The 13954-nt window shown below is 40.5% G+C and overlaps 1 protein-coding gene across 6 annotated transcripts in view; it reads right to left on the bottom strand.

Annotated features, from left to right (window-relative positions):
- Positions 1-337: 337 nt before the first annotated feature.
- The window catches only part of LOC132139549 (latent-transforming growth factor beta-binding protein 3-like), a 33521-nt gene continuing 19904 nt past the window's right edge, over positions 338-13954 (bottom strand). For 3 of the 6 annotated variants that reach the window (XM_059547987.1, XM_059547985.1, XM_059547986.1), the window contains 17 exons: positions 10557-10682; positions 10327-10455; positions 10042-10161; positions 9078-9200; positions 8779-8901; positions 7563-7682; positions 7351-7479; positions 7074-7241; positions 6902-6982; positions 6667-6795; positions 5560-5697; positions 3313-3450; positions 2871-3029; positions 2438-2599; positions 1774-1863; positions 1559-1690; positions 338-1410 (listed from right to left, as the gene is read on the bottom strand). In XM_059547987.1, coding sequence (XP_059403970.1) covers positions 1259-1410; positions 1559-1690; positions 1774-1863; positions 2438-2599; positions 2871-3029; positions 3313-3450; positions 5560-5697; positions 6667-6795; positions 6902-6982; positions 7074-7241; positions 7351-7479; positions 7563-7682; positions 8779-8901; positions 9078-9200; positions 10042-10161; positions 10327-10455; positions 10557-10682 — 2219 coding nt within the window. In that variant the 3' untranslated portion in view covers positions 338-1258. The remainder of the gene's footprint in view (positions 1411-1558; positions 1691-1773; positions 1864-2437; positions 2600-2870; positions 3030-3312; positions 3451-5559; positions 5698-6666; positions 6796-6901; positions 6983-7073; positions 7242-7350; positions 7480-7562; positions 7683-8778; positions 8902-9077; positions 9201-10041; positions 10162-10326; positions 10456-10556; positions 10683-13954) is intronic. The other 3 variants (XM_059547990.1, XM_059547988.1, XM_059547989.1) reach the window with 2 other exon arrangements.

Raw genomic sequence — 13954 nt, forward strand, 5'->3', positions numbered from 1 at the left:
TAAGAATGAGTGTAATAATGCAATTTTCTAAGCAGCTATTATTATTCAAGCAAAATTAGAACTTTTGATCAAGTGGTTGACATGATTAAGAGTAGACCTAACAGACAGATTTTGTGTTCAATTAGAGATAATGTCTATATATATATATAAAAAAAAAACAAGCTGACAAATAAGGTTTCCCTCTTTGTGAAGCTGCTGCTAGATTCAATCTGTGTGCTATTTTCATAGTATTATTGGCGCCAGTTTTCTACGCCAAAATACTCTGCTACAGCCCAATCATAATTAATGAAATAATATGGCAAAATACATAGAGAAATTCAGTCAGGTGCACTCAGCATTGAGAGTTTGACGTCTTTTTATTCTCGTTTATTAATTTAGGTTTCATTTCTTTGGTAAACGCACTTATGTAGTTATTAGGTCTATTTTTTTCTGTGAAAAATAACCTCACAGTTCTGTCTCATCAAGAAAGCAAAAAGTATTAAAGAAAAAAAAGTAATTCTGTTTCAGAAGAACATTTTGCACAATTTAAATGGTTTAAAAAAACAAATCACCACTGCCATCTGTCGATGACTAACTTCATATAAAAACAAAAAATATGCTCAGTGCAACCAAAGAAAGATGACAACGGTTGCATGATCAAATAAAGAAAACAATGTACAAAGCAAATTATTAGAACAAAACACTATCAATGGTGAACAATTAACAGACATCAATACAAAAAGAAATATTACAAAAATCAAATGATCATTGATATCAAACTGTCTGGAAGAGGACAGAAACAAAAAGAAAAAAACACTTTAAAGTCTTGCAAACTTCAATCAAAAAAAAAAAAAAAAAATGAACACAGAAAAAACGATATTTAACAAAATGGTGAGCTATGATAAAACGTGCCAAGCAGCAACATAATTACAAAAAGATGAATCCACTTAAGTTAAAAGATACATTGCATCCAATGACAATCCCTCATCCAACAACAAACACATTGTCAAATGGGTGCAAACAGATATGAATAAAAGCAGGCTACACAATAAAAGCAACACAAAGAAGTTAATGATTAATTCCCAATATAGAATAATTACCAGGAATTGAGATTGTGAAACATGAAATGCTTTTTTGAGTGTTTATGGGTAAGTGTTCATAATTGCAGATATACTAGATTTGATGTGTATTTGCGGTGACATAGGAATATTTCTGTATGTACACGAGAGAGAGTGTGGCCTGTAGAAATGTTCAGCTGTGAGGATCAGCCGTAGTGCTGTTATTGAACCCTAGCGCGTATACACACGTTTGGTCGGCGTGCCGCTACAAATCCGACCTTACAGTGACATTTGAATGAACCAGGGGTGTTAATACAGCGTGCATTCTTACAGGGGCTCTGCCCTGTCCCTCGGCCCGCACACTCATCAATATCTAGAGGAAGAAAAAGAGAAGGAGCATCAAAATACGGCTGTCTGTACACTTAGAAATGATAAAAACAAGTCGACTTAAGAAACATAACTTCAATTTCAGGAAATATGATTAAGTGTGGGTGTGTTTGATGATCTGCATTCACACTCACCTATACAACGTGTTCGTGAGTGGTCCAGTACAAATCCAGTATTGCAGTCACACATCGTACCCAGATAGGAGCGCACGCACCGTCCATTAGCACAGCTACACTCGTCTGAGTCTTCCTCTGAACTGTCTCGCTCTGAACACCAAAGAGTCATGTAAAACTGAGCCATTTTGAAGTCTTTCCATTTAGCCCAGGGTGAATGGGACTGGCAAGCTCACCTGGGTTGTAACTGGAGAAAGTTGCCAGGAAGTCCCCCTCTCCATCAGATTCAGTCTCCAAGTGCATCTCACACAACCTGTTAAAAAGCACTGCACACAGCAAAACAAAATAAAGGAAAGTTACCTTTGATATTTGATTTCATCTTAGCACATCACACTTTCATTCTTTTCTACCTGCCTTACTAATTACCAAACATACATTTATGGATGTAGCCTGCTATATGGTAATATTACATATAAATACATGCAAATGTAAAATAGAAAATTTAACACTGACAAATGTTTTTACTGATTATTACATTCACGCAAATGTTTGAGAAAGTATGTTATTTAAAAGAATTGAATACTTTTATTCAGCAAAGGTGCTTAAAATTGACCAAAGGTACCAGTAAATACTTTGTATTTCATATAAATGCTGTTTGTTTACTTTCTATTCAAAGAATCTTAAAGAAAAACAGAATGTATCAGTTTCCACAAAATATGAACTGTTCTCAAATGAATACTAATAAGAAATATTTGCTGAGCAGCAAACCAGCACGTTAGAATATTTTCTGAAGGATAAAATCACATTTTAAATTGTAAGAATATTTTGCAATATTACTGTTTTTACTGTATTTTTTGATCAAATAAATGCAGCCTTCTAAGCAGAGCCTTTTTGCAATACCTGAATTTCTATTAGGACAGGTCCGGCACTCTGGTCCCCAGCCTCGACCGTAGTGACAGCAGCACTCAGAATACGTCACAGTTAGCTCATTTCGCGGCATAGTGCACATAAGATCCTCATCAACCTCCTGGAAACATATGTCCTTATGTGCTGCAGTGCGGTCTGAGAAAGACAGAGATAAGGAGATGATGGAGGACATGAAAAAAATAAATAAAGAGGGTTCACAGAAGAAGAAAGAAATGGAAAAGTAGATGGAAACCAATACAACTCCAAGGCTAACACTGCTAAAACATCTTTAATTGCCCATGCTCAGCAGTCTTGTGGTGAAACGAGGCTCAAAGCAATAACTTGTAGAGTGCCAAGCCACATGAAAGCCAATCAAGAAAGAAAAACCCAATCCACCAATCACTGCAGTCTTCATGCTGATACCCACCATCATAGACGCATTGCTTGAGGGCTGCACTGAAGGTGTGTGGCTGCTTGCAAATGCAGTGAAAGGAGCCGGGAGTGTTGACACATCTCCCGTTCCTACAGTAGGAGGGATCCTCACACTCATTCACATCTGAAAGGTGCACCACAGACACACCCGTTACTAAAGAGATGTACAGAGAGAAGGACAGATAGAGAGAAAAAAGCAGGAGCGAGGAAGACAAGGAGAGAGACATCAGAAGCACACATTCTTGGGTGAGAACTTCAATAAATGCCTGGAGTTATATCATCTTTACTTTTCCAGGAAGAGCAGTTGAATTTCTTAGGCAATGAATATTTTAGCACATTTTATGCCATAATTAAACCACCTTCTGAACATCAACATTTTAAGAACCCATGCCATTTTTTATGCCATTACTGTGATGTTCCCATAAAACTATACTCACCCTGCTCCTCAGGTGTGACACAGCTGTTACGGTCAGTTGCCAGAATCCAGGGAGGAGTGCAGATGCAATAATAGGAATCTTGGGTGTTTACACAGTGGCCATTTTTGCAGTTAGCAGGGTCCTGACATTCATCCACACCTGAAGCAAAAAAATGTTACATCATCATAACTTTATGTTAGGGTGGGAAATGAACACTCCCACAAGGTACTTGAGTTTATAATAATGAAAGAATCACAATCCTTTGTGTTACATTTAGATTTCATTTAAAAAATACATTGCCTAATGGCTACAGTTCAAAGGTTTGAGGTCTCTTTTGCTCACCAAGGCATTTAATAAAAAATATATATACAGGTGCATCTCAATAAATTGGAATGTCATGGAAAAGTTGTAAAGTAATCGAACACTTGTCAGTATTTTAGATCAGTGCATAAACCTGCTGCTGTCTCTGTCTTGTAATTTTGATCCAACAACAAAATTATAAACCAAGAGAATAATTCAGTGCTCTTCACGGAATAACTTTAGTAACTTGTAAGAACCAACATATATTGAATTCATATGGTGAAGCCTATGCAGTGTTTTATTCACTTTTGATTACTTACAATTACTGTACAGTAGGCTATAATTGTTTGGAAGACTAAACTGTTTATAACATTTATATATTTTTTCTATTGTATTTGTCCTATTGTTTGCATAAAAAAAAAAAAAAAAAGTTTTTATCGTATTACTGACTGTTTCAACTTAGTGTTGTTTGACAGTGAAACTGCTCTGAAAGAATAGATTCAGGGGTTGGGGGTCATTTTGGGGTTTTTATGAATGCACTGACAGACGCCCCCTGACAAAGTTTTGCATGTTTTGTGTGAAACATTTCTGAACTACTTGAGAAGAACAGTTTGGAATATAAGAAATCCACCAAATTAGTCAATCCATTCAAAATCTAGTGTAGTATACATTATTTCCTTTTGCACAGAAACATGCTGATGGTCACTACATAAAGTGTCCTGTGTGCATCTGAGCCAAAGCCTTGTTGGCGCTACCTGCCATCTGTAGGTCTTGGTTATGACAGCCAATTATGTTCCCATGAATTGAAAGGTATGGCCAATCAGCGCTTGTATCACTACAATGATTCCCCTTAATAACCAAGAATTGACCAATCAACCTCAAGAGCCCCCGGAGACTTGCGGATTATGGCTGGAGAAGATGATAACATTCATTGATTAACTTCTGACCAATATTTGCAAAGTATTTGCAAAGTAACCACGAATGCAGAAGTATAAATGAAAAGTGACACTTAGCCTACGGCGTCAGGCTACGGCATAGGTCCGATAAAGAAGTATAAATCAGCCTTAACAGTGAATCGAAACCAAAAACAGTACTGTAACAGCAGACATGTAGCGTGTCACACTACAGCCTATTATATAATTACAGCATAACCGTTGTTCATTTTATGTCAGCACTATCAATCTCAAAATCTCACAGCCATTCATAAAAAGTCAAGTGGTCGAGTATAACGCTTCAGCACCGATTCTACTCGCGTTTGGCACTTTTAATCATTTGTAGTGCACAGGGGCCATAGACTACCAAGAGCCCAGAGGGTCCCTGGGCTTTAATGTTGCGCGATCCAGTCCAAAAAAAAAAAGAAAAAAAGAAAAAACCCAATTAAAACAAATGTTTATTTATGCTTGAATATATGTGTCCCTTAGCCTATATAATGCTTCTTGAACAAGTCTTTTGGCCTATGAGGGCTCTCTGGCACTCCTGTTAATATTTTACTGTTATACAACCAGGGCTGTAGCTAGGGTATCCAGGGCCCAATGCAGGTTGTTACTGTGGGCCCCCTTGAAAACACATTCCGGAAGGAAGGACCCTTCAAGCCCCTAGAAATGTCACCATTTTGCCCCGCTAGCAACCCCATCCTGTTTCAAATTATATTCATTTGAACCACTCTTAGAGCTTCTTTTTTTTGGTAAAGGGTATAAGGAAAAAGTAGGCTATAATTGGGCTAAAGGCAGAACAAAATAAAAAGCCTTCTGCAAAGGAGCGCCTTCCGGCATGCGGTATGAACAAAACATACATAACATCTCACTGGTCGGAGCAGGGTGCAAACTACTAACAGGTGCTGGCCTGACAGTAGGCTGCGCGTCAGCCTCATAATATTAAGTTTGTGAGTTCAAGCCTCACACAGGGCAGAAGCTTTTTAATAAGATGGCTTAACTCCCAAGTGTGACACACTTGATTAGAAACACACACCTATAACTGTGGGAAAGACACACTTCTTGTGTAAGGCATCAGGGACCCAGGGTGAGTTGCAAGTGCAGTAAAATGAGCCACGAGTGTTCACACAATGTCCATTATTACACAGGGACTCGTCATGACATTCATCCACATCTACAGGGGGGAGAGAGAGAATTAAGAGTTATTTCTGTTAAGGAATTTTACAATGCGTTTGAGTTTGATAAATATGAAACTTAGGGTTTACTGATGTGTTTGGTCTGTCCAATAGAAGTGCTGGACCTGAGTGTTTCTACTGCTCCCTACTGGCTGATACACACAAAACAATCCTTCTTTCTGCCACTAAGTAGCAGTACAACAGCACAGAACAACTTTGATTTGCAATATCTGTATCACACTGGTTTTATGAAAATTGCTTTCATTCTTTTTTTTTTAAATAATTTAATAGAACAACAACTATTTGAACCACTGAAAAATTCTAAACTATGTAGCCCATTACACAGCAGGACAAAAATAACTACACATAAGATTTACAATTATTTAATAAACTAACAAAAAATAATTCCTTTATTGTATTTGTAAACAAATTGTGGACAAAATATTGTGCCTTTATAGACTACTGTTTGGGGCTGGTAATATTTTTGAAATAAATCTCTCCTGCACACTAAGGCAGCATTTATACAGTAATAAATAAGTCATATTTAATAGTAATATTATTTAATAAGTAATATTTAAATAGTAATATTGTGAAATATTATTACAATTTAAATAACTTGTTTCAAATAACTATTTTCTACAAACACACACACACACACGTGTGTGTCTTCAGCGTTACAATCTTTCAGAAATCATTCTAATTTGATGATTTGGTCCTCAAGTAACATTTCTCATTATTATCAATGTTGAAAACAGTTATGCTGCTTAATATTTTTTTATATTTATTTCTTTTAGGATTTTTAAAAAACATTTTTTTCTTACTACAGTTAAAACAATGTAAATGAAAAAGGCTGTACTGTCAATTCTTTAAAAAAAAAACAAAAAAAAAAAACTTTTAAACAGTAGTGTATATGTCCACGTAAGTGTCTATATGGACAGTAAAATGTGTGTATTTGTGTGTGATTTTACCAATACATTCCAGTAGATTGCTGTCATAGTAAAATCCCTGTTGGCAGTAGCATTCAAAGCCAGGCTGTGTGTTCATACAGCGTCCCTCCTTACAGATCTCGTTAGAGAACAATACACACTCATCAATATCTACAAAGAGAGCATGAAAGAGTGGATTTAACTTATTATTACAGAAATCTCTGTGTGATGGAGAGTGTGTTTGTGTGTGTGAATACACATATGCATGAACATATACCTTGCAAAGGCAATCCATATTCCATCTTTCCCTCCTCATGGTAAAATCCTCTGCCATCTGGACACAGAGAGTGATACTCCGCTGGAAAATAACGGACAACATCAATCAAACACTGATGGAACAATTTACCTTTCATCCATTAACAAATACATGTATTCATCGGTGATCTAACCGGAGCGATAGACGGGACAGGGGTAGATCTCACAGTGATCGCCCCATCCCACACCGATCGAGCAGCAGCACTCCTGCTTAGTCACGTTGGTTGCCAGGACGCTATCACAGAAGACGGTGTCGTCCAGATTTAGGTAGCACTCCTTCTTATCATTCCAAATCTCAATCTCTGTGTAGAAAAAACAGAAACAAAAAAAATCCGAGCTTCAAAAAAAAAAAAAAAAAGGCAAAGCAAATTCATGTGATCAGACATATTTATGAAGTAAACCAACTCTCACCTTCACAGCTGTGTTTATCTTCAGACAGTTTAAAACCATCGTTGCACACGCACACATATCCATCCGGTCTGTTTTCACATACGCCGTGAGGCTGACACAGACTCCTTTCCTCAGCACACTCATCTATATCTGAGAGAGAAAGTGTAAAAGGGTGAACAAGAAGACCAAGACCAAGATGAGGAACTGGGTGACGTAAAAGTGAAATCCCATACCCTGGCACCGGCGCCCACCATAGAGCCTGTATCCTTTCTGACACTCACAGCGGTAAGAGCCCATCGTGTTGAAACACTGTCCACGCTGGCAATTGGAAGCACGCTCACACTCATCAATATCTAAAGAGATGAAAAACATTCTTACTGATTTACATATAGTGAGTTAGTGAATCGTTTCAGCTGTATTAGAAGGGTTACAAAAGATATACTGTATCCTTCAAAAGGTTCTGTAAGTTCTCCAACAAAATCAATCAGATTATTGAGCAAGGATGCATTAATAATGTTAAATAATATATCTATTTCAAATAAATGCAGTGGCCTTGAACTTTCATCAAATAATCCTGAAAAATATGCATCACTGTTTCCACAAAATGCACAACTGTTTTTCAGCATTGATAATAATAATTATTATTATTATTATTAAAGCACCAGAATCATCATTTCAGAATGATTTCTGAAGAATCATGTGACACTAAAAACTGGAGTAATGGCTGCTGAAAATTTAGCTTTTCCATTACAGGAATAAATTGTATTTTAAAATGTTAAAAAAAGAAAACTGTTATTTTAAATAATAATAATAACAATACTTCCAAAATGTACTGTTTCACATGTTTAAATAAATGCAGCATGGTGAGCAAAAGATACCTCTTAAAAAAAAAAAAAAAAAAAGATTACTGAAACCAGACTTTTTACATTAGGGGATTATTATTAGTTTTATTTAATATTGTTGACGTAATAATTGCTTAACAACTGTAAATGTATATTATAAAGAAGGATATTTCTGGTCCTGAATTCTGTTTGGTCAGTACTGTGTTCAGGCCGTGCTAAAGACTGTAACACATTATACAGTACAACTTTTAAAAGCTAGAGAGATTTTAAAACACTAGGCATCATACAATGGGTGACTTTGTAAATGGTAATGGCATTATAAACTAAACGACTGAGGATCACACCAACAGATCACAGACTTTCAAGTTGCTAAGAACAACAAGCTCATGCGAAAACACATGTATGACAAATGAAAACAATATGTCTCCTACAATCAGCTCAAAATATCAAACATGCTTCATATCCTCCAACTGCATGGAATCATACACTACATGGTTTTCTGTGTGTACTGTAGTGTATTCGTACTGTAGTATACAGATATTTCAGTATAGTGTGCAGTATTGCGCTTATGAGACTTGCAGCGTTGGATTAGTGATTACTAGCTGACCTTCACAGTGGCTTCCCTCTTGTGTAGGCTGGAAACCAGAGTAACACTGGCAGCGGAACGATCCCTCAGTGTTAATGCAGTGACCATTAGCACACAGACGGTTATCCTGACACTCATTGATGTCTGTGGAGAGACAAACAGACACATAACCTTTAAGAACACATATACAAGCTCAATTCTGTTCATGTAAAAGTTGAAAATTATTTTAGCACAGTGTATTTATTCTCTTTAAAAAGAACTTTTGCAGAAAGTTTTCTATATAGCAGCAGGTTTAGTTTTGTTGTCTGTGTGCCACTGACCTCTGCATCCTTTGCTGTCAGCCTCAGGCAGGAAGCCTTCATTACACAAACATTGATAAGATCCTATCAAGTTCTCACAAAGGCCGTTCAGACACACACCACGCTTCTGACACTCATTGACATCTGATAGAGAGAAAGAGACAGTCAATTGTCAATTTTATTTGTCAAAAACACCCCACTTTCATCACCTTTCCTTCAGTCTGTGTAAACATGTCTAGTTCGACTTAAGGGGGTCACAAAGCGCTGCATCACATTACATCACAATGTGCCACTGTGCTCCTCATCTGATGTGCAAAAATCTGTTTGTATGACTGTTAATGTCTTTGAAAGAAGTCTTTAATGTTCACAAAGGCTGCATTTATTATGAATGCAATATTATGAAATATTATTACAGTATTATTACAAAGAGAAAAACTATTTTTATTTTAATATAGTTTAAAATCTAATTTATTCCTGTAATGGCATTCAAATCATTCTTTTTTGATGCTCAAGAAACAATTCTTATTATTCTCAATGATGAAAACAGTTGCTTAATGTTTTTGTGGAAACTGTGACACAGTTTCTTCCAGGATTCCGGAATTTATAGAAAGAACAGTGTTTATTTGAAATAGAAATATTATTTAACATTATGAATGTCATTACTGTCATTTTAATCCATTTATTGTGCCCTTGCTGAAAAGAAAAAAAAAAGAATAGTAGTGTAGGTACATGTTTTTTTTAATGACCAATATCTAAAGAGCAGAGAGGGCCAACAGATAAATATAATCATACAAGTTAATGACAGTAAATGGCATGCACAAAAGGGAATGAAAAGTGTGTCATTATTGGTTAAGTCATGAAATGTCTGGAAGTCTGTGCAAGGAGCTGATAGTAGTTGAAATGGCCTTAGCCATATATTTCTAAGAATGTGAGCTAAACTGCTTGTGAGTGGTAAGTGTGTGTGTGCGCGCGCAAGTATTCAGACCATAACACACTCCTCCCTGTGCTTGGTATCCAGGTTGACAGGGTATACACTCATAGGATCCAACAGTATTCTCACACTGCTCATTAGGACAGGTGCTTGGGTCTGAACATTCATTAATATCTGCATTTGAGAGACGGCAACAGTATAGATGTTGAGACTCTTAAAAACATTCACTGACATTTAAAGACAGACTTAGCCATATTTGATGGACAGGAACGGTTTATAGGTATCTACGATTAACATTAAGTGCACTGTGTCTTTGAACAGTACCGTGGGTGTCCTCACCTTCACAGAGAGGCTGTCTGCGGGATTTGCTTCGGAAGCCCGGCAGACACTCACACTTATAGGAGCCATGCAAATTTGTGCAATGCCCTCCAACTCCACAAATATCGGGCTTAGAGCACTCGTTTATATCTGAAAACATGCATGCAAACAAGTGTTGGCCACCTCTATTGATATGCTCATACATACAGTAGCTGTGCACTACCTTTGAATAGACAATGCTAGTCACTCACCAATACATCTGCGTTTCCCATGATGCACCACCAGTTTGTAGCCAGGGTGACAGTTGCATCTGTAGGAACCCACGGTGTTAAAGCAGGTGCCTCTACCACATGGCTCCATGTCACATTCATTTTCATCTACAGAAAGAGTGAAAACATTCTATATATTTTATAGAATGCTTTATTGTGTAATATAATATTTTTATATAGTATTTTTATCAGTGTCCTATGTTTAGGTTTAGCAATTTTACTTATTCACTTACCATTAACGGAAATGTACAAGTCCTTTTCTATGTCATTTAAGTGAAATAACTAAACATAAATATAGGAGAGTGAAAAAAATGCTAGTTTTAGAAGAAAAGTTTAGACGGCTTTAGAGGCTTTTGCATTTTGCATCTATTAAATATTATACACTACCATTCAATTACCATACCGTTGTCACACACCTGGACTTATTTTGTGTGTTTTTTCCCCTGTGACCCAGTTTCTGTCTTCCGTGTGTGGTTTTGATTAGTTCCCAGGTGTGTCTAGTCATTTCCCCATGTGTTCCATGTCCCTGTTAATTTAGTCATGCCATCCACCTGTGTTTCCCCAATTATCCCTTCTATAAAAGCCTTGTCCTTTCAGTTCTGTTTGGTCGGGTCTACTCGTCTAAATGTCAACTTGTCACCTGTTACTTGCCACTTGCCTCTTGCCACCTGTTATTTACGACTTACCTTGTTTATGTTTTATTTAATAAATCCTTGTTTTGTTTATCCCTCGGCTCCGTGTTCCTTCCAGCAGCATAAGCCGTGACAGAAGACCCGACCTAAAAAGTTATAAACTGCGTGTTTTCCCTCCGTTTTGTTTTCCGTTTTTTCAGTCTTTTTTCTTTCCGTAGTGTGTCATGGATCCCCTCTATCGCCCCGAATACCTCCTCCTCCTGCTGGAGCAGGAGGGACTGTCTCTCGAGGACCATACCAGACGGTTTCTCTGGATAGCTAATGCCACCAGCTACCCGGACCACGCGCTCTGCACCTTTTATCACGCCAGCCTGAACTCCAGGTGCAGAGCGTTGTCGCCCGAAGATGGTCCTCGGGAGGATTTCGCCGCCTTTATAGAGTGGAATCTGGTGAGAAATGGGTCACCTCTCACGGTCGGCCCAATGGAGGATCTCGCCAGGTCCACTCTGGACCCAGAGCCCAGCCTACAATCTCCCCACGGTACGAGGCATAAGCCCGAGCCCACCGATGACGGAGAGCCAGAGAGCAACCCGTCAGACCAGGTGCGAGAGCCGGCGACACTGCCCACCACGAGGGAGCATAATGTGGAGCGCCAAATGGGTCAAAATGAGGGGGTTTCCAATGCACCTATGCCAGATCCTCCTGTAAGCCCAGGATGGGCTCCTGATCCTCTGTTAAGCCCAGGAAGGGCTCCTGATTCCCCGTTAAGCCCAGGACGGGCTCCTGTTCCCCCGTTAAGCCCAGGACGGGCTCCTGATCCTCCTGTAAGCCCAGGACGGGCTCCTGATCCTCTGTTAAGCCCAGGAAGGGCTCCTGATTCCCCGTTAAGCCCAGGACGGGCTCCTGTTCCCCCGTTAAGCCCAGGACGGGCTCCTGATCCTCCGTTAAGCCCAGGACGGGCTCCTGATCCTTCGTTAAGCCCAGGACGGGCTCCTGATCTTCCGTTAAGCCCAGGAAGGGCTCCTGATCTTCCGTTAAGCCCAGGACGGGCTCCTGATCCTCCTTTAAGCCCAGGACGGGCTCCTGAACCCCCGTTAAGCCCAGGACGGGCTCCTGAACCCCCGTTAAGCCCAGGACGGGCTCCTGATCTTCCGTTAAGCCCAGGACGGGCTCCTGATTCCCCGTTAAGCCGAGGACGGGCTCCTGAACCCCCGTTAAGCCCAGGACGGGCTCCTGAACCCCCGTTAAGCCCAGGACGGGCTCCTGATCCTCCGTTAAGCCCAGGACGGGCTCCTGATCCTCCGTTAAGCCCAGGAAGGGCTCCAGCCCCAGAGCTTACTCCAATGCCTGCTCCTCCAAAATTCCCACCCTCCCACCCACTCCTGCCTCCTCCTCCGCTGTCGTCTGGCTGCCCCTCTGCTCACCCTCAGCCTACCATCATTGTGGTGCGAGCTCAGCGGGACCGCCATCCTCCAGCGACGCCTTGTTCGGCGTCTCCCTCACCTCCGCCTCCAGCCTCTGAGGCCTGGACTCCGCCTCGGCCCGTTGACCCGTCGGCTCCACCATGGCTCCTAGCTCCTTCCTCTCCGCCGTGGCCCGGCAGTCCGCAGGCTCTGCCTGGCTCCCTCGTCCCTCCGGCTCCGCCTTGGTCTGGCGTCGTCCATCCTATGCCTCGGGACTCCTCTCCTCCGGCTTCGCCTCATCCCTCCGTCCCTCCGGCTCCGTCAGGCTCCTTCATCCCCTCGGCTACACCTCAGTCCTCGGTCACTCTGGCCTCACCGCGGCCTTCCGGATCCACATCGCCGCGTCAGTCACCAGAGCCATCTGTTCCGCCTAGGACCTCCGGCTCCTCCCCGTCACCCTGGCTCTTCGGCTCTCCGTCTCCGCCTCGGGCTCCTCCTCCACTTGCTCCGTTGCCGTGGGTCGAGTCCCTGGAGTCAGTGACCATTCCTCCTCCCTGGCTCTTCCCTCCGTCATCTCCTGCCTGGCCCCTTCCTCTGTAGTCCCTGTCTGCTGGCCCCCCTCCTGGGAGGCTGTCCTTCACCGGAACCTCCTCCCAAGTTCCCACCCTCGCCTCCCTTTGTTGTTTCTACGGTGCGAGGACGCACCTACCGGGAGGGGGGAGTACTGTCACACACCTGGACTTATTTTGTGTGTTTTTTCCCCTGTGACCCAGTTTCTGTCTTCCGTGTGTGGTTTTGATTAGTTCCCAGGTGTGTCTAGTCATTTCCCCATGTGTTCCATGTCCCTGTTAATTTAGTCATGCCATCCACCTGTGTTTCCCCAATTATCCCTTCTATAAAAGCCTTGTCCTTTCAGTTCTGTTTGGTCTGGTCTACTCGTCTAAATGTCAACTTGGCTACTTGTCACCTGTTACTTGCCACTTGCCTCTTGCCACCTGTTATTTACGACTTACCTTGTTTATGTTTTATTTAATAAATCCTTGTTTTGTTTATCCCTCGGCTCCGTGTTCCTTCCAGCAGCATAAGCCGTGACAACCGTTCTATTTAAAATAAATGCTGTTCTTTTGAACGTTCTATTGATGAAAGAATTTTGAAAATATGTATCAGTTTCCACAAAAATATTAAGCAGCACAAGTTTTGTTTGTTGATAATATATGCACCAAATCCACTTTTTTTTTTTTTTTTTCTCGATTTCTGAATAATCACATGACACTTAAGACAGAAGTAAAGGCTGCTGAAAATTCAGCTGTGCCATCACAGGAATTAATTACATTTTAAAATCTAT

Source organism: Carassius carassius, chromosome 4 (genome assembly GCF_963082965.1).
Source record: "Carassius carassius chromosome 4, fCarCar2.1, whole genome shotgun sequence".
Taxonomy (NCBI): domain Eukaryota; kingdom Metazoa; phylum Chordata; class Actinopteri; order Cypriniformes; family Cyprinidae; genus Carassius; species Carassius carassius.